We start from the raw sequence: 20,621 nt of genomic DNA, 5'->3' as shown, positions 1-20,621 counted from the left end.
AATTATTGCAGATTAACTCCCTAAAGAATAAGGACACATTCAATGGCTCACGGTGCTGGTCTATACCGATCAAGAGGACCCGAGAAGCAGCCTGAATAAAGAAGGCCCATAGTGCAAGACAACACCAAGAAAGATGGAAAGAGAAAGAAAAAATAAGATCAGGAAAGAGAGAAGGAAAGAAAAAGAATAAAGTAAAAGAAAGACTTGCATTTCTGTAGTGCCTTTCATGACCTCAGGACATCCCAAAGCTCTTTACAGCCAATGAAGTACTTTTGAAGTGTAGTCACTGTTGTAATGTAGGAAACGTGGCAGCCAATTTGCGCACAGCAAGCTCCCACAAACAGCAATGTGATAATGACAGCATCATCTGTTTTAGTGATGTTGGTTGAAGGATAAATATTGTCCAGGACACCGGGGAGACCTGACCTGCTCTTCTTCGAAATAGTGGCCGTGGGATCTTTTACATCCACCCGAGAGAGCAGACGGGGCCTCGGTTTAACGTCTCATCCGAAAGACGGCACCACCGACAGTGCGGCACTCCCTCAGCACTGCACTGGGAGCGTCAGCCTGTGTTTTTTTGTGCTCAAGTCTCTGGAGCCACAACCTTCTGACTCAGAAGGGAGAATATGCTGCCCACTGAGCCACGGCTGACACAGAGAAAGACAAAAAAGAGAAAGACTGAAAAGAGAGAGAGAGAACACACGTTCACATTCCAAAAATAATTAAGGGAGGAAAAAATGAGGTTTGAAATGTTTTCTGCGATATAATAGCCTCGCTCAGGGGGGGGAAAGGGACCAATTGGGTGAGCCCCATGCTGCGGGGTGATGTGTGTTTGTGTCGTTGTTGCTCATTGCGACGTTTCCAGGCAGCACCGGGAGAGGCTACAATTGCACGGGGTGGGCTGGGGTGGGGGATTGACCCGACCCTGGCAGTCTTCGTGCTGCGAGGATCAGCCCAGGTTTGATGCAAATCCCTCGTATCTGCCTCCCCTTGTCTTGGGCGCGGGCCCCGTCCTGCGGTGTCTCCGAGAGCCAGCAATGCGCCGCCAGGATGTCCGGGGGATGAAGAGTGCGCGTCCGCTGCTGTGGGCGGCCTCCCGCTGTGCGTGTTGCGGCCACTTCTGCGGGTTCCAAGAACTGGAACCGGTGCCTCCAGACTGTCTGCACAGGATCATGGTGCGGGTCCGCTGTGCGCTCAGGGGGTATTTCCACCGGCGAAGGCTTTTACTGACTGCGGGCAAATCCCCCACTTGGGGATCACTTTCAGATAGTGGGGGGTATTTACACTAGGGATCAGTGAGATAATGGGGCATTTACACTAGGGATCACTGAGATAATGGGGCATTTACACTAGGGATCACTAGAGATAATGGGGCATTTACACTAGGGATCACTGAGATAATGGGGCATTTACACTAGGGATCACTGAGATAATGGGGCATTTACACTAGGGATCAGTAGAGATACTGGGGCATTTACACTAGGGATCACTGAGATAATGGGGCATTTACACTAGGGATCACTGAGATAATGGGGCATTTACACTAGGGATCACTAGAGATAATGGGGCATTTACACTAGGGATCACTAGAGATAATGGGGCATTTACACTAGGGATCACTGAGATAATGGGGCATTTACACTAGGGATCACTAGAGATACTGGGGCATTTACACTAGGGATCACTAGAGATAATGGGGCATTTACACTAGGGATCACTGAGATAATGGGGCATTTACACTAGGGATCACTGAGATACTGGGGCATTTACACTAGGGATCACTGAGATACTGGGGCATTTACACTAGGGATCACTGCGATAATGGGGCATTTACACTAGGGATCACTGAGATACTGGGGCATTTACACTAGGGATCACTGAGATAATGGGGCATTTACACTAGGGATCACTGAGATAATGGGGCATTTACACTAGGGATCACTGAGATAATGGGGCATTTACACTAGGGATCACTGAGATAATGGGGCATTTACACTAGGGATCACTAGAGATACTGGGGTATTTACACTAGGGATCACTGAGATAATGGGGCATTTACACTAGGGATCAGTAGAGATACTGGGGTATTTACACTAGGGATCACTCGAGATACTGGGACATTTACACTAGGGATCACTGAGATACTGGGACATTTACACTAGGGATCACTGAGATACTGGGGCATTTACACTAGGGATCAGTAGAGATACTGGGGCATTTACACTAGGGATCACTGAGATAATGGGGCATTTACACTAGGGATCACTAGAGATACTGGGGTATTTACACTAGGGATCACTGAGATACTGGGGCATTTACACTAGGGATCAGTAGAGATACTGGGGCATTTACACTAGGGATCACTGAGATAATGGGGCATTTACACTAGGGATCAGTAGAGATACTGGGGCATTTACACTAGGGATCACTGAGATACTGGGGTATTTACACTAGGGATCACTAGAGATACTGGGGTATTTACACTAGGGATCACTGAGATACTGGGGCATTTACACTAGGGATCACAGATACTGGGGTATTTACACTAGGGATCACTAGAGATACTGGGGCATTTACACTAGGGATCACTAGAGATACTGGGGTATTTACACTAGGGATCACTGAGATACTGGGGCATTTACACTAGGGATCACTGAGATACTGGGGTATTTACACTAGGGATCACTAGAGATACTGGGGCATTTACACTAGGGATCACTAGAGATACTGGGGTATTTACACTAGGGATCACTGAGATACTGGGGTATTTACACTAGGGATCACTGAGATACTGGAGTATTTACACTAGGGATCACTAGAGATACTGGGGTATTTACACTAGGGATCACTGAGATACTGGGGCATTTACACTAGGGATCACTAGAGATACTGGGGCATTTACACTAGGGATCACTAGAGATACTGGGGTATTTACACTAGGGATCACTAGAGATACTGGGGCATTTACACTAGGGATCACTAGAGATACTGGGGTATTTACACTAGGGATCACTAGAGATACTGGGGCATTTACACTAGGGATCACTAGAGATACTGGGGTATTTACACTAGGGATCACTAGAGATACTGGGGCATTTACACTAGGGATCAGTAGAGATACTGGGGCATTTACACTAGGGATCAGTAGAGATACTGGGGCATTTACACTAGGGATCACTAGAGATACTGGGGTATTTACACTAGGGATCACTCGAGATACTGGGACATTTACACTAGGGATCACTAGAGATACTGGGGCATTTACACTAGGGATCACTAGAGATACTGGGGTATTTACACTAGGGATCACTGAGATACTGGAGTATTTACACTAGGGATCACTAGAGATAATGGGGCATTTACACTAGGGATCAGTAGAGATACTGGGGTATTTACACTAGGGATCACTAGAGATACTGGGGCATTTACACTAGGGATCACTAGAGATACTGGGGTATTTACACTAGGGATCACTAGAGATACTGGGGCATTTACACTAGGGATCACTAGAGATACTGGGGTATTTACACTAGGGATCACTGAGATACTGGAGTATTTACACTAGGGATCACTAGAGATACTGGGGCATTTACACTAGGGATCACTATAGCTACTGGGGTATTTACACTAGGGATCACTGAGATACTGGGGCATTTATACTAGGGATCACTGAGATACTGGGGCATTTACACTAGGGATCACTAGAGATACTGGGGTATTTACACTAGGGATCACTGAGATACTGGGGTATTTACACTAGGGACCACTAGAGATACTGGGGTATTTACACTAGGGATCACTGAGATACTGGGGTATTTACACTAGGGATCACTAGAGATACTGGGGCATTTATACTAGGGATCACTGAGATACTGGGGCATTTACACTAGGGATCACTAGAGATACTGGGGCATTTACACCAGGGATCACTGAGATACTGGGGCATTTACACCAGGGATCACTGAGATACTGGGGCATTTACACCAGGGATCACTGAGATACTGGGGCATTTACACCAGGGATCACTGAGATACTGGGGCATTTACACTAGGGATCACTAGAGATACTGGGGTATTTACACTAGGGATCACTGAGATACTGGGGTATTTACACTAGGGATCACTGAGATACTGGGGTATTTACACTAGGGATCACGAGATACTGGGGTATTTACACTAGGGATCACTAGAGATACTGGGGCATTTACACTAGGGATCACTAGAGATACTGGGGCATTTACACTGGGGATCACTAGAGATACTGGGGCATTTACACTAGGGATCACTGAGATACTGGGGGCATTTACACCAGGGATCACTGAGATACTGGGGCATTTACACCAGGGATCACTGAGATACTGGGGCATTTACACCAGGGATCACTGAGATACTTGGGCATTTACACTAGGGATCACTAGAGATACTGGGGCATTTACACTAGGGATCACTAGAGATACTGGGGCATTTAAAAAAAGAAAGATATAGCACCTTTCACAATCACCAGATGTCCCAAAGCACTTTACCGCCAATGAAGTACTTTTTGAAGTGTAGTCACTGTTGTAATGTAGGGAACGCGGCAGCCAATTTGCGCACAGCAAGCTCCCACAAACAGCAATGTGATAATGACCAGTTAATCTGGGTTTTTTTAGGTGTTGGGTGAGGGATAAATATTAGCCAGGACACTGGGGATAACTCCCCTGCTCCTCTTCGAAATAGTGGCCATGGGATCTTTTACGTCCAGCTGAGAGCAGACGGGGCCTCGGTTCAACGCCTCATCTGAAAGACGGCACCTCTGACAGTGCAGCACTCCCTCAGCACTGCACCGGGAGTGTCAGCCTAGATTTTTGTGCTCAAGTCTCTGGAGTGAGACTAGAACCCACAACCTTCTGACTCAGAGGCGAGAGTGCTGCCCACTGAGCCACGGCTAAATAAGCAATTTTCCACTATAAATAAAAGTAGTAACTACAGAAAATATATGTTCATAAAATATATATGAACTGGCAGTATTACATAGAATGTACAGCACAGAAACAGGCCATTCAGCCCAACTGGTCCATGCCAGTGTTTATGCTTCAAACTAGTCTCCTCCCACCCCTCTTCATCTAAATCTGTACGAACATAAGAAATAGGAGCAGGAGTTGGCCATTCAGTCCTTCGAGTCTGCCCCACCATTCAATAAGATCATGGCTGAACTTCTACATCGACTCCACTTTCCCGCCCTATCCCCATATCCCTCGATTCCCCTAGAGTCCAAAAATCTATCGATCTCAGCCTTGAATATACTCGAGGACTGAGCATCCACAGCCCTCAGCATATCCTTCTATTCCTCTCTCCCTCGTGTACTAAACTAGCTTCCCCTTAAATACATCGATGCTATTCGCCTCAAGTACTCCTTGTGGAAGCGAGTTCCACATTCTAACCACGCTCTGAGTAAAGAAAGTATTAATGGGTAATAATTTACTCAACATTATTTTCTGGTGATCAACTGTTGACTGTTTCTTGGTTGGCCTGTGATGATTACATCGGTGCATCCCTGGCCTCACCAACTAGTTCTACCAGCAAACGGCAGCTCCCAAAACCGAATAAAGCCCCCAATAAGCTCCCCGATAAACAGTGAGTTTAAGATATAAAAGCACGAATGAGTCCTGTTCACAGTTACAAACTTATGCTACAATCTCATAGTGGCATAATTCAATCCTCCCTTTTTTTAGAACTGAAACACTTATCTGAAGGGCTAAGGTTTATAGTACAGAACACCACCCAGATCTGAAAGAGTAAATCGGGAAGTAGCGGCTAGATGTAATCCAGTGCTTGCATTTGACAAGCGCTGAAACAGGTTTTAGTGAACATGCTGCCCGAGTTACTTTTTTTTTTTAAAGTGTCATTTCTTTTAGGTGGTCGGGATGGGCAACTATCAGATACAATGCAGCCGGTGCAGTGTGGGGATGGCAGCTGTAAATATTCTGGCAAAAAAGCTGAGCGTCGACAATAAGTGGTCTTTTGACAGCAGATGTGCGGGGCTGATTGCGGTTGCAATGCGTGGGCAACATCAAATCGTCCTGCTGAAACCGCAGAGGTTAATGCAACTGAATGGAATCAGTGTCAAGCAGGCAGGCAAGTCACTTTTTTTTGTTTCACCACTGGCTTCTGCAAGTCCAGATTTTTGTGCAGGACGGGATATATAACCCAACAAGAAGCTCAATCTTTGTAAGCATGGGTGAAATTGGGAGTAAAGGGCAATAGACTTGCTTGGGACTGGACAATCGATTTCATTCATGAGGTCTGGGAATTTTGAGAGGGCGTTAGAAATATAATGGAGAAAAGTGAGGGCTTTTTGTTGGAGAGCAAACGGTTCCAGGAGAATCAAAAATGACGCGAGACCATACAAGCCCTGTTTCACTGGGGTACGGCTCCAGAACCAACCCAGGTACCTTGTCTTAATGTGGGAGGCTATAGTGTGAGTGTCAGCAGGTTGCTCAACTGTGGGGGGGACACACGATGGGCCGTGCTGTACTATTGTATGATTCTATAACAGTCATGCCCACTCCTGTATTCACTTGGCATCCAGTAGGGGGGTCGCTGGATAGTAATGAAGAGCAGGAGCCCGGGCTGATTCTCCCCTCCATAATCCAGATCGCTGACTCAAATTGTAGGGTGGCTCTACTGCCGCCCTGAGTGAGATCAGCTAACTCCGTATATACCCGGGATGAACCTGGGATGACTCAGTATCACAGAATGTGGTGCATCTACCCCACTGAGTTATCAGTGACACAGTCTTTTGCTTTTTATGATGTTAGGGAGACAAGAGAGAAGCATTCTCTGCCCCAGATTGTCCTTCCAGAAACGATAAAGCTGCTGAAAATATGGATATATGTATTAGTAATTTTAAGTGCAATTGAACAAGTAATTAACCTGCAATATATCAGACAGGTGGCATTTCAGTCCATGTATCCTATGCAACACTTAAATGCCAGCCTTGGCTCAGTGGGTGGCACTCTCGCCTGAGTCAGAAGGTTGTGGGTTTAAGTCCCACTCCAGGCCTTGAACTCAAAATCTAGGCTGACACTTCAGTACAGTACTGAGGGAGCATTGCATTGGCAGAGGTGCTGTCTCTCAGCTCACTGGGCTATAATCGTCCCATATTTATCTGTTGGTTTTCATTTTATTTCCATTTATCTTGCTTCATAATAAACTCGATTTATAGTTTTTTAGCCTGAATTTTATGATCTGTTGGAGCATTATTTGTCCATCAGTCAAGAACACGGGTGTGCAGTTTCCATTGCACATAGCGATGATAAGTGGTTTAATTGTTCTCCTGGGACATGCTACATCCCAGATTACCTTGCGCATAAGGTCACGTTTCTCTTCATAGGGCTCACCCATTGCATTGGGCACAAGGAAAATGATCTGGAGTGAGCACAAATCATAACACCAATCATGGTTCTGGGGAATGAGGTAGGTCAAGTGGAGCAAGTGTCAGTAGGTGAACATTTAGGGAACAGTGATCATAGTATCATAAGGTTTAGATTAGCTATGGAAAAGGACAGGGAGCAATCAAGAGTAAAAATATTTAATTGGAGGAAGGCAAATTTCAGTGGGTTGAGGACGGATCTGGCCCGGGTAAATTGGGATCAAAGATTGGCAGGCAAAACTGTAATCAAACAATGGGCTGCCTTTAAAGAGGAGATGGTTCGGGTACAGTCGAGGTACATTCCCATGAGGGGGAAAGGTAGGGTAACAAAAGCCAGAGCTCCCTGGATGACGAAAGAGAAAGAGAGTAAGATGAAGCAGAAAAAGAGCGCGTATGACAGATGTCAGGTTGAGAATTCAAGTGAGAATCAAGCTGAATATAGAAAGTTCAGAGGGGAGGTGAAAAAGAAAACAAGAGGGGCAAAGAAAGAGTATGAAAATAGATTGGCAGCTAACATAAAAGGGAATTCAAAAATCTTCTGTAGGCATATAAATAATAAACGGGTAGTAAGAGGAGGGGTGGGGCCAATTAGGGGCCAAAAAGGAGACCTACGCATGGAGGCAGAGGGCATGGATGAGGTACTAAATGAGTACTTTGTATCTGTCTTCACCAAGGAAGATGCTGCCAAAGAGGAGGTAGTGGAGATACTGGATGAGATAAAAATTGATAAAGAGGAGGTACTGTCTGTACTTAAAGTTGATAAGTCACCAGGACCCAATGGGATGCATCCTAGATGCTGAGGGAGGTCAAGGAGGAAATTGCAGAGGTACTGGCTATAATCTTCCAATCCTCCTTAGATACAGGGGTGGTGCCAGAGGACTGGAGAATTGCAAATGTTACACCCTTGTTCAAAAAAGGATAAACCCAGCAACTACAAGCGAATCAGTTTAACCTCGGTAGTGGGGGAGCTTTTAAAACGATAATCAGGGACAAAGTTAACAGTCACTTGGACAAGTGTGGATTAATTAAGGAAAGCCAGCATGGATTGTTAAAGGCAAATCGTGTTTAACTAACTTGATCAAGTTTTTTGATGAGACAACAGAGAGGGGTTGATGAAGGCAATATGGTTGACGTGGTGTATATGGATTTCCAAAAGGCATTTGATAAAGCTCCACATAATAGGCTTGCCAGCAAAGTTGAAGCCCATGGAATAAAAGGGACAGTGGCAGCGTGGATAGGGAATTGCCTAAGTGACAGGAAACAGAGAGTAGTGGTGGACGGTATACAGTGGTGTTCCCCAGGGGTCGGTACTAGAACCACTGCTTTTTTTGATATATATTAATGACTTGGACTTAGGAGTACAGGGCACAATTTCAAAATTTGCAGATGACACAAAACTTGGACGTATAGTGAACAGTGAGGAGGAGAGTGATAGACTTCAAGAAGTCATAGACAGGCTGGTGAAATGGGTGGACACGGGGCAGGTCAAATTTAACGCAGAAAAGTGCGAAGTGATACATTTTGGTAGAAAGAATGAGGAGAGGCAATACAAACTAAAGGGTACAATTCTAAAGGGGGTGCATGAACAGAGAGACCTGGGGGTATATGTGCACAAATCGTTGAAGGTGGCAGGGCAGGTTGAGAAAGTGGTTAAAACATATGGGATCCTGGGCTTCGTAAATAGAGGCATAGAGTGCAAAAGCAAGGAAGTTATGATGAACCTTTATAAAACACTGGTTCGGCCTCAACTGGAGTAAGGTGTCCAATTCTGGGCACCGCTCATTGGGAAGGATGTGAAGGCCTTAGAGAGGGTGCAGAAAAGATTTATAAGAATGATTCCAGGGATGAGGGCCTTCAGTTACGTGGATAGACGAGAGAAGCTGGGGTTGCTCTCCTTAGAGCAGAGAAGGTTGAGAGGAGATTTGATAGAGGTGTTCAAAATCATGAGGGGTCTAGACAGAGTAATTGGAGAGAAACTGTTCCCATTGGCGGAATGGTCGAGAACCAGAGGACACAGATTTAAGGTGATTGGCAGAAGAACCAAAGGTGACGTGAGGAAAAACTTTTTTACGCAGCGAGTGGTTAGGATCTGGAATGCGCTGCCTGAGAGAGAGGGTGGTGGAGGCAGACTCAATCTTATCTCTCAAAAGGGAATTGGATAAGTACCTGAAGGAAAAAAATTTGCAGGGCTACGGGGAAAAGGGCAGGGGAGTGGGACTGGCTGAGGTGCTCTTGCAGAAAGTCGGCACGGGCTCGATGGGCCGAATGGCCTCCTTCTGTGCTGTAACCATTCTATGATCAAAAATCAGGCAGGCAGGGAGCAGGAACGAATTGGGTGGCACAGGGCAGGTAAAACATCAAGAATCAGACAGGCAACCAGGCTGGCAGAGAGAGGCAGGCAATCCTGCAAAGTGTCTTTCTAGAATCCTGGATATATCACTGATCATGCCTCACAATGCAGTTGTTACAAAACGCAGGTACAGTATATTAAAGAAAGTAGGTGAAGGTATATTTATACTTTATATATGCAAAATAATCAACTCTTTTTGTCCTAAGCTGAAATATATCAGATACCACCGGAGGACATTTACATGATTCATGACCAAATATACATACCGCTGGGTAAATTTGTTATCAATAACGAAGGAGGCAGTGCAAGGTACCATACTTTAATTTGTTTAAGGACTAGCCATAGTTTTCATGGATTTCTTTGTTTCAAAAGATTGGGTCAGTACATCTCCAGTAATAGCCTCTTCTCCAGTTCACCTCTGGAGTTCCCCAAGGTTTCATCCTTGGCCCCTTCCTTTTCCACATCTGTATTTCGTCCCTTGGTGAAACCATCCATAGCTTTCGCATGTACGCTGGCAATACGCAGCTCTACCGCTCCAGCCTTTCCCTCAACACAATGACTATTAGATCACGGAGGAGCCAGATTTTCCAACAATTGAACATTAAGAAGGCCAAAGTCATCATTTTCAGCCCCCTGCCAAAAAATAAATTAAAAAATCTGCACCCTTGCCATTAACTCCATCCCCGTGCCCGGCTGCTCAATCAGGCTGAACCACACTCCATGAAACTTCAGTACTCTGTTTGACCCAGCGCTGAGCTTGAAGCCCCATAGCCTATCCATCACCCAGGACCTCTTACGACCGCCCATGCAACATTGCCTACCTCCTCCCCAGCACTGCCAAAACCCTTATCCATGCCTTTGCCACATGCAGTTTAAACTTCAACATGATCCTTGCCAGTCTCCTAATCCCCATCCGTAAACTTCAAATCATCTAAAACTCATCCTCCTACATTCGGTCCCACACTAAGCCACATTTTTAAAAATTCGTTCCTGGGATGTGGGCGTCGCTGGCAAGGGCAGCATTTATTGCCCATCCCTAATTGCCCTCGAGAAGGTGGTGGTGAGCCGCCTTCTTGAACGGCTGCAGTCTGTGTGGTGAAGGTACTCCCACAGTGCTGTTAGGTAGGGAGTTCCAGGATTTTGACCCAGCGACGATGAAGGATCGGCGATATACTTCTAAGTCAGAATGGTGCGTGACTTGGAGGGGAACTTGGAGGTGGTGATGTTCCCATGCGCCTGCTGCCCTGGTACTCACTATTCCCATCCACGCTAATGAATACTGGCACCCCCATCCTCCAACAAATCTAATTTAAAATCTTCATCCTCATCTACAAATCCCTCCACAACTATTTCCTTGCCCTTAACTCTGGAACCTCCTCCAGCCTTATACCCATCCCATGCCTTCCAGACCTCTGACTCTGGCCTCCTATGTATCTCCTCCCTCCATGCCACCTCTGATGGTAAAGCTTTCAGCTGCCTTTGCCCTACTCCCTGGAACACCCTCCCTAAGTCCCCTCCACATTTCTACCTCACTCAAGCCCCACCTTTAAAAGACTTCACCAGACACATCTCTTTGACTGACCCCCTCAGTCACCTCTCCCAACCTTCCCACAAAGGCTCAGTGTCCATTCTTTTTCTCTTCTGTGAAATGTTATGAGATGATTCTCTATGCTAAAGATGCTATATTAAAATGAAAAATGCTGCAGCTATCATTTTCACGAGTTTAGAAATATGGGCCTAGAAATTCTGTGGGCTGCGCCACCAGTTAGCGCCCAAAGAGGGCACTTAGTGGGTTTAGCGCCACTGGCCACGCCTCCCGCAAAATTTAGAGGGGCACTAATGGCGGCGTTAGCCTGTAGCGCTGCGCCGCCACCGATGACGTCATCGGTGTGCGCAGCGCCCCGATCGCGATATTTGATAGCGCCCCCCGCTGTAACGCCGGTCGCAATTTGCGACTGGTTCAGGGGGGCCTACCTGTGGCGGTAGAGGCGCTGAGGTGCGTGGCGGCCATTTTTTTTGCTGGCTGCCTGCCAGCACCTCCTCGCGCCGCCGTCCCCGGCCTCCTGAGCCCTGCCCGCCCCCCCCCCCCCCCGGGTAGTGCCGGCTGTGTCCCAAGAGCCCGGCACTTCTCCTCGGTGCCGGGCTGTTTTGCCGGCACTCGCGATCTCTGATCGCGCTGCAGCAGGCCCCTCCCCTTTAAGAAGGGGAGGAAGGCCTGCAGTGCTGCAGCGTGTGGCGGTGCGGCATGTTGCGCTGCGATTTTCAGTTGCAGCGCCCCAAGACAGATGCGGGGCGCCTTGAGCAGCGCCCCGCTTCCGTTTGGGGCGCTGAAACTGAATTTCCGGCTGGCACTCGCGGCTCCTTCCGGGGCGGTACTTCCGGTGCCCAGGCGCCACCGAATTTCTAGGCCATGGTTTTATGGATAAATGAGCAATCTCTGACAAACAGCAACATGATAATGACCAGATAATCTGTTTTAGTGATGTTGATTGAGGGATAAATATTGGCCCCAGGACGCCAGGGAGAACACTCCTGCTCTTCTTTGAAATAGTGGCCGTGGAATCTTTTACATCCACCTGAGAGGGCAGACGGGGCCTCAGTTTAACGTCTCATCCAAAAGACGGCGCCTCCAACAGTGCAGCACTCCCTCAGCAGTGCACTGGGAGTGTCAGCCTGGATTTTTGTGCTCATGTCTCTGGAGTGGGACTTGAACTAACAAGCTTCTGACTCAAAGGTGAGAGTGCTGCCCACTGAGCCATAGAAACCCTGGTTTATGCTGAGCGAGCTGACCTGCAGTACCCTGGGCTAAGGAAGGGAAATCTCAGCCAAGGATGTCCACTCGGGATCATTAAGGACAGGATTAGACTCAGCTGTGATGCACTCCATGGTAAAATAGCCCAACACGCAGTGTGAAGGCTCATACTTGAAGATGACCACTTCTACTACCAGTGGGACTAAGTTTGCATAAATCAGTGGCTTTAGCAGAGCAAGGGAAGAAAGTGGAGGAATAAAGACAATACATACCTGGTTAACACAGCATGAGAATGTCCCAGATTTGACCCTGTCTACTCTGTGTTAAATTAGGCTGAACCCAACCCAGGTAATAGTTGGGGCCATTACAATGGGCCTCAGTGTTTCTGGGCACAGGACAGAGCAAAAAGAAAAACAGTCATGGTTCTTGCTCCTGATTGTTATTTATAGACTCCAAATGGAAACATGCATTTGTGTATGGATATAGAATGAGGACAGGATTGACTGTGATGCCAGTACTGATGAAAATAGTCTGTCGACATTTCTAGTCTGGACTCAGGTGGCGAATAGCCACATGGGTGAGGTACCAGGTGCTGGTCAGTGCCACTCAGCATGGGTCACAGTCGTGACGACATTGGGGAGAACAATTTTCAAAAGTGAGATTTTCAATATTTCCAGTGAAGAGTGCAAAGGTCAGTGAAATTCACACAAACAAGTAACCACAAGAGGCTTGGAGCTCCGTGCCAGTTAGTGAGAAGCAGGAAAGGAAAGACACATTGTCAAAATCAACTGCTACTCCCCAACTTTTTGCCAAGAGCCACAATCCAAACCAATGTCTTGCTCAGCAGCCCCTCTCTGGAGGGCTGCAATACATTGCACCATGGCGTGACGGGACATGGGTCTACGCCTGTCGCTCCTACACAAGGAGCTCCCACAGGTAGGGAAAAATTAATTACAGGACCAAGAGTTACAATAAATAGCTTGATTCCAAAAGGACCCCTTTATGTTTTAAAATTATAAAATTCTGGCAGGACTGGCCAGACTAGATGCAGGGAGGATGTTCCCGATGGTCGGGGAATCCAGAACCAGGGGTCACAGTCTAAGGATAAGAGGTAGGCCTTTTAGGACAGAAATGAGGAGGAATTTCTTCACCCAGAGAGTGGTGAACCTGTGGAATTCTCTACCACAGAACGCAGCAGAGGCCAATTCATTAAATATATTCAAGGAGGAGTTAGATATATTTCTTAAAGGCTAAAGGGATCAAGGGATATGGGGAGAAGGCAGGGACAGGGTACTGAATTTGGACGATCAGCCATGATCGCATTGAATGGCGGAGCAGGCTCGAGGGGCCGAATGGCCTACTCCTGCTCCTATCTTCTATGTTTCTATGTGCTGCATGGAGGCTGGAGTACCGAGCCTCCTGACAGCATTTCCTTGCCTCCTTTTTGCCGGAGCGCAAGAAAAGGGGAAGCAAACAGTATTTGATCAACATCCCGCGGCCAGACAAGTCATGGATGGAGGCTCAGAGACACAGCAGCAAGTCTGCCGAGGGCCCACAGGTGAAGGGGGAGGTTGGCCACAAATGTCTGCTGGATTGTATTAATTGTAACGCTATTCTAAATGAACATGTGCTGTGCTTTCCTCCCAGGGAACACAGTGGAGTTACCTCCTGCATAAACAGATTGAAAAGCGATGTAAGTATCCGTACGGCAGAATAAGGGGCAACATTCTCTTGGGTACATTTGAGTCTCAGCAGGCCATGATCATCTCGTGACCAGACTTGGCATTTTTTACAAAGAGGCCAAGAATAGGCACGAAGCAGTAAGTTCACATATGCACAACCGCACAGTGAGCCCATTTCGTGTTTTATGTATGTACAAGTGGGCCCGTCCGATCAGGCCCCAATCCACACGTGTCAACCAGGCCATGTTTCATATTTGCATGATCAAGCTCTATTCATTTGCAATTAGGCACCATTTCAAGCATTCATGTAGTCTAATGCAGTGATGGAAACCAGATGTTTTCAAATTACCATTAATATCATAATTACCATATAGCCTTTTCCAAATTCAAAGAAAGACTTGCCTTTATATAGCAGCTTTCACGACAAAGTGCTTTTTTTGCAGTGTAGTCACTGTTGTAATGTAGGAAAAACGGGCCAGCCAATATGCACACAGCAGGCTCACAAACAGCAATGTGATAATGACCAGATAATCTGTTTTTTTAGTGATGTTGGTTGAGGAATAAATATTGGCCCAGGACACCGGGGATAACTCCCCTGCTCTTCTTCGAAATAGGGCCATGGGATTTTTTACTTTTACCAGAGGGAGCAGATGGGGCCTCAGTTTAACGTCTCATCCGAAAGACAGCACCTCTGACAATGCAGCACTTCCTCAGCACTGCACTGGAGTGTCAGCCTAGATTTCGGTGCTTAAGTCTCTGGAGTGGGACTTGAACCCACAACCTTCTGACTTAGAGGCGAGGGTGCTGCCCACTGAGCCACTGGCTGATACTGGTTTAAACTGATTCAAACGCAAATGACTGATCATCCGATGTGGTGTACAGATGACTTCTGTGATAAATATGAAGTACTTTTGTCGATTATATATTCTGTTATTGGTTTCCTTCTGTCTTGGTACACATGGGGTTAAAAACTAGATTCACACACACACACAATGGCCAACTTGTTTTGATCTAACAGCCCCAGAAAAACTGTCATCTCTGCAGTAGGTATTCAACCATTCAATTCAATTATAAGCATCTTGTGGGTTTTGTTTGAATATGTTTGATTGGTAGTTCTATTTGGTTCTATGCATTTCTTAAACCCGAGTAGTTTACAGTACAGAAAGATGCTATTTGGCCCAACGTGTCTGAGCCTGCTTTGTGATAGAACAATCCAAAACTCGTCCCATAGCCCTGTATCTTCCTCGGCTTCAAAGATTAATCAAGTTTTCTCGTGAAAGATGTAACGGTCACTGCCTCAACCACTTTCTGTGCTCAAGCATTCCATGCTCTACCAATCCTTCTTTTAAACTCTGTCCTCACTTTCTTAATGACAGTGCTTAATTGATGACTTCACATCACTGACTCCCCAACCAGAGGCAATAGTATTCCCCTATTCAATCAATCAAATCTCCTCTCAGCTTTCTCTGATCCAGTGGACATAGTCCCAGTATCTCAAGTCTCTCCTCATAACTGTAGTTTACCATCCCTGACATCTTCCTGGTGAATCTATGCTGTATGGTCTCTGTGGCTTTGGTGTCCTTTCTACAATGGCCCTCCCTAAAATATATTGTACAAATTTATCATTGCTTCTTTACTCTTGTACTCTATGCCCCTATTTATAAAATCAACAATGCTGAAAGGCTTGTTATGGCTTTCTTACCATTGAGTGTATACTTCAATTCCTTCCTTTTCCTCCCAAAATGTATTACCTCATACCAATTGACATTAAATTGCATCTGCCACCTGTTTGCCCATTCTGTTAACCAGTCTATGTCTTACATATTTAAATTTCCTTTCTCCCTGTCAAATCTTTTTAAGGAGCATTTCTCAGCTTGTCTTGTACAAACTCAATTGTTCATCCAGAGCCATCAGAGAGAGATCTTGAAGAGCAGCATTGTTTCCACCCTATTTATAGTGTCGTTAACACACAGTCACCATTGGAAATCTTCGCCCTTTTTACTTTATCTCTCATATGATGGGGTGATGTGAAGCAAGGTGGGAGGAGGCTCGTGTGGAGCATAAACACCGGCATGGACCAGTTGGGCCGAATGGCCGGTTTCTGTGGCCAAAGAAACTTGATGGAGTGTCAGCAACAAACCGCTGGTTAATATGCAAGGACTCATGTCCAGTCCAGTTTATACTGCAATTTCGCACAGCAAACATAACTTCATCATTTTTCTATCTTTCGAGGAGCGATAGTTAAATCTTCAATGCATCAATGGTTCAGTTTACTTATCCACTAACTGGTTGGTTGTTTATAGCTAATGCCACGGCCTAGTGAAGTATTTATTCTATTGCTTTCAGAAGTTGAGGGAGATTATGTGAGGGAACCTGACATTACTAGTAACCGAGTAACAAAGGCCTTCTGGTTTAATCTCTGGACATGCTACAGTTTACTTAGATATTGGGCCGGGCCCGAGATGTTGCAGCTCAGGAAAATACAGAGCGTAATAATTCACAGAATAGAATCATAGAACAGTTACAGCACAGGAGGAGGCCATTCGGCCCGTCGAGCCTGTGCCGGCTCTCTGCAAGAGCACTTCAGCTAGTCCCACGCTTTCCCCGTAGCCCTGCAAATACTTTTCCTTCAGGTACTTATCCAATTCCCTTTTGAAAGCCACAAATGAATCTGCCTCCACCGCCCTTTCAGGCAGTGCATTCCACACCAAAGGACAGCAAATTCAAATAGATGAACAGAATTATAGAATATATATTACATAGAATTTACAGCACAGAACCAGGCCATTTGGCCAAACTGGTCTATGCCGGTGTTTATATGCTCCACACGAGCCTCCTCCCACCCCTCTTTATCTCTCATATGAGGTTAGATGAAGTCAAAACAGTGAAAATTTCCTCAACTACACTATAAATATGGTGGAGACAATGCCACTCTTCACAATTTTAAATTAACTCATAAAAGTGTTCTAACCTAATGCATTTGCGACTCCAGTAAAAATAGTAATCAAAGGAAAACCTCTGCTGTGTTGTTGATGTTGGTAACAGATAGCGAGCGGAGGGAACCTTCTCCCAAACTGCATTAGGTTCCATCAGGTCCTTGATTTTGTATATTTATAACTTGTACAGCATAACTGGCCACTAATAGTCTCAAAGTTGTCCTGCGGTGCAGTGATTTATTTGAACTGTAGCTTTACGGGAAAGAGGGTTTGGTGTGGTGGCGTGTTGTGGAGGAGCACCGGTGCAGTGTCACCAACCTGCTTAAATCTTTCAAGAGTAGGGAGGAATTAGCAAAGCTGATTCGAGGGGTTCTAGTATCAGGGATACAGGTTAAAAACTAGAGAGTAGAAGAAGGGAAGCTAAACAGAACTTTTCAATCCAAAAGGTACTAGACTTGTGCTACTTACTTCACCAAGAATCAGTACCTTCGTGGGGGAGGGGGCGGAATATTGGGATGATTTGAGGTTGGCTTATAAGAACATAAGAATTAGGAGCAGGAGTAGGCCATACAGCCCCTCGAGCCTGCTCCCCCATTCAATAAGATCATGGCTGATCTTCGACCTCAACTCCACTTTCCCGCCCGATCTCCATATCCCTTGATTCCCCAAGAGTCCAAAAATCTATCGCTCTCAGCCTTGAATATACTCAACGATTCAGCATCCAAAGTCCTTTCAGGTAGAGAATTCCAAAGATTCACGACCCTCTGAGTGAAGAAATTCCTCCTCATCTCAGTCTTAAATGGCCGACCCCTTATCCTCCTAGTTCTAGACACTCCAGCCAGGGGAAACAACCTCTCCGCATCTACCCTGTCATTCCCCCTCAGAATCTTCTATGTTTCAATGAGATCATCTCTCATTCTCCTAAACTCCAGAGAGTATAGGCCCAGTCTACTCAATCTCTCCCCCTAGGAGAACCCTCTCATCCCAGGGATCAATCTAGTAGTTAGAATATCCTCGAAGCCCCTACATTATAGTCTTATTATTTCTTTCTGAAATTCTGATCAGTGGTATCTCATTGCTTTTTTTCCCCACTTGTATTTTTTTGTACAGTTGGGGCATGGAACGCTTACCATTCACCCAAGTGTCAGCATCAAGCACCCCCAGGTCCAGCGCAAAATAAAGCTCCCACTTTCCCTTCTTCTGCTACATGTCTCAGTTCCAAACTCAGAAGGGCAGCACTGCGCCAGGGTGAATTTTAGGCACTTTCCCGGTCAGCCTCTGAGTGAGAGTGCTGAATGACGGTCAGCTTTTGACCCATGACTACTAGGTACTGGTTTGAGCCTGCCCAAAACTCATTTCCTGTACAATTAGGAACAGAGGAACAGGAGCAGGCCATTCAGCCCATCAAGCCTGTTCTGCCATTCAATGAGATCGTGGCTAATCTGCGACCTAACTCCATCCACCCGCCTTTGGCCCATATCCCTTAATACCTTTGGTTAACAAAAAGCTATCAATCTCCGATTTAAAATTAACAGTTGATCTAGCATCAATTGCAGTTTGCGGAAGAGAATTCCAAACTTCTACCACCCTTTGTGTGTAGAAGTGTTTCCTAAATTCACTCCTGAAAGGTCTGGCTCTAAATTTTTAGACTATGCCCCCCCAGTCCTAGAATCCCCAACCAGCAGAAATAGTTTCTCTCTATCTACCCTATCTGTTCCCCTTAATATCTTGAAAACTTGAAAGATTGTTATCACCAATAGACAGAAGAGACTTTCATCTCATCAGTATTGGTTAGATTTAAATCCAGGTCACAGATGTGAAAGAGGAATGTCGAAGCTGCTGCGCCACCCAGTTCCCACAGTGCCTGCTCTTTAACCAGTCACCAGTATGTTAGTTAGGTTTCTTGTGAATTAATTTGAAAATACCTTCTATAGTGTAATATTCTATTAAAGTGATCAAGGGATATGGGGAGAAGGCAGGGACAGGGTACTGAATTTGGATGATCAGCCATGATCTCATTGAATGGCGGAGCAGGCTCGAGGGGCCGAATGGCCTACTCCTGCTCCTATCTTCTATGTTAATAACCTATTTGTATCTTTTAAGATTATGCCACGTCTGATGATAGGCATTGGCTCTCCCCCGCACAAAACCAGGCATGGATTGCTTCATCACAAGTTGGGACGGTTCAGTGAAGGGCAACAGCGTAAACTGATGCAGGTGCTGGAACAGTGCACTAATTATCTGCTGGACGACCTGGATAGAAGCCAGGGGCAGGGGGAAAACACGCAGATGTGTACCCAATGAAGGAAAACTGCCAACTGACGTGACGAGCAGTTGATGCAAATGTCAAGCATCATCAATGCCGGCAGCGAGGTGGCAGGTAATCAACACATTCCATGGCGGAGAGACTTGGAAAAGACTGAATAAAAACAAGGTGCTCCCCCTATCGGTTTGACTTTGTCTCTTTGGAGTTATGTGTTCATGTTCTCAAAGCTCCCTCGGTTTTCTGTGCTCTTTGAAGCTTAATTTTTTACCTGGACTTTCCCAAGCCACCATCATCAGAATTTAATCTGCTAAATTCGTTTGTAAATTTACCATATTCTTTCCTTCCCCCCCCCAACCCCTGACTTTTACTAGAGGGTTGGTACTTTGTACGAGTGGCCATTCTCCATGTGTGAATCGAGACAGTGAGTATCAGTAGGCTGTTCATCCATGCAAAGCACCAAAGCCGAGCCTGATCCTGTCGTCACTCACTATCCACACGTGCACTTTTCCGGGGGTGGGGTGGAAATCACTGGCTACCTAGGAACATAGGAATTGCTAGAAAAAAAAGACCAAGGTTCATCTAGTTCGCCTTCTATCGTCCTGGTAGTCGCATGATGCAACAATAATGGAGTAGACTAACCATGGCAATCAGTCGCTATCAATTAGTCTATAACAGGCCCAGACATGACGCAAGGAAATCCCCAGTGGTGGAAAACTTTGGGAACCATAGGTCCAAAGTTACCTTTCCTCCCAAGCACGCTACACTTACCATACGTCATGTCTCAAATTACTCATGGTGTATCCCAAAATATTATTTTCTGAAAGAAATCTGTCTAATTTGCATATGACTGAATCAACACCAACTGCTTCCACCATCTCCCTCGGGAGTCTGTTCCATAGATTGACCATTTTCTCACTGAAATAAAGTTTCAGCAGATTCGTTTTGAATTTATCTCCTCTTCAAGTGCAGGCCGTGTTCTCTGGTTCTGCTGCTCCAGACAAGGTGAAACAGCTCATCATAGTCTACATTATCTAGTCCCTTTACAATCTTAAAAACAGCCATCATGTCACCTCTCAACTTTCTCTTTTCCACTGAGAATATGCCCAATTTACATAATCACTCATTATTCAATCCCTCCATCCCCTCCTCGACCATTCTGGTCGCTCTCTTCTGTATCCTTTCAATAGCTGCAATATCCTGTCTTGATTTTTCCCATCCTGAGTTC

General features: G+C 45.8%; 1 protein-coding gene across 1 annotated transcript; it reads left to right on the top strand.

Moving 5' to 3' along the window:
* The first annotated feature begins 5,902 nt into the window (after window positions 1-5,902).
* On the top strand, window positions 5,903-19,784 carry ptrh1 (peptidyl-tRNA hydrolase 1 homolog). Its single transcript, XM_085965426.1, has 4 exons — window positions 5,903-6,113; window positions 9,967-10,069; window positions 14,160-14,205; window positions 19,234-19,784. Exons 1-4 carry the CDS (start codon window positions 5,903-5,905, stop codon window positions 19,432-19,434), a joined length of 561 nt encoding a protein of 186 aa, XP_085821552.1. The 3' UTR covers window positions 19,435-19,784.
* Window positions 19,785-20,621: the final 837 nt, after the last annotated feature.

The sequence above is a fragment of the Somniosus microcephalus genome, chromosome 23 (genome assembly GCF_052327205.1).
Source record: "Somniosus microcephalus isolate GS21.2 chromosome 23, FLI_Smic_1.0, whole genome shotgun sequence".
Taxonomy (NCBI): Eukaryota; Metazoa; Chordata; class Chondrichthyes; order Squaliformes; family Somniosidae; genus Somniosus; species Somniosus microcephalus.
This window is presented reverse-complemented; position numbering and strand designations above follow the sequence as displayed.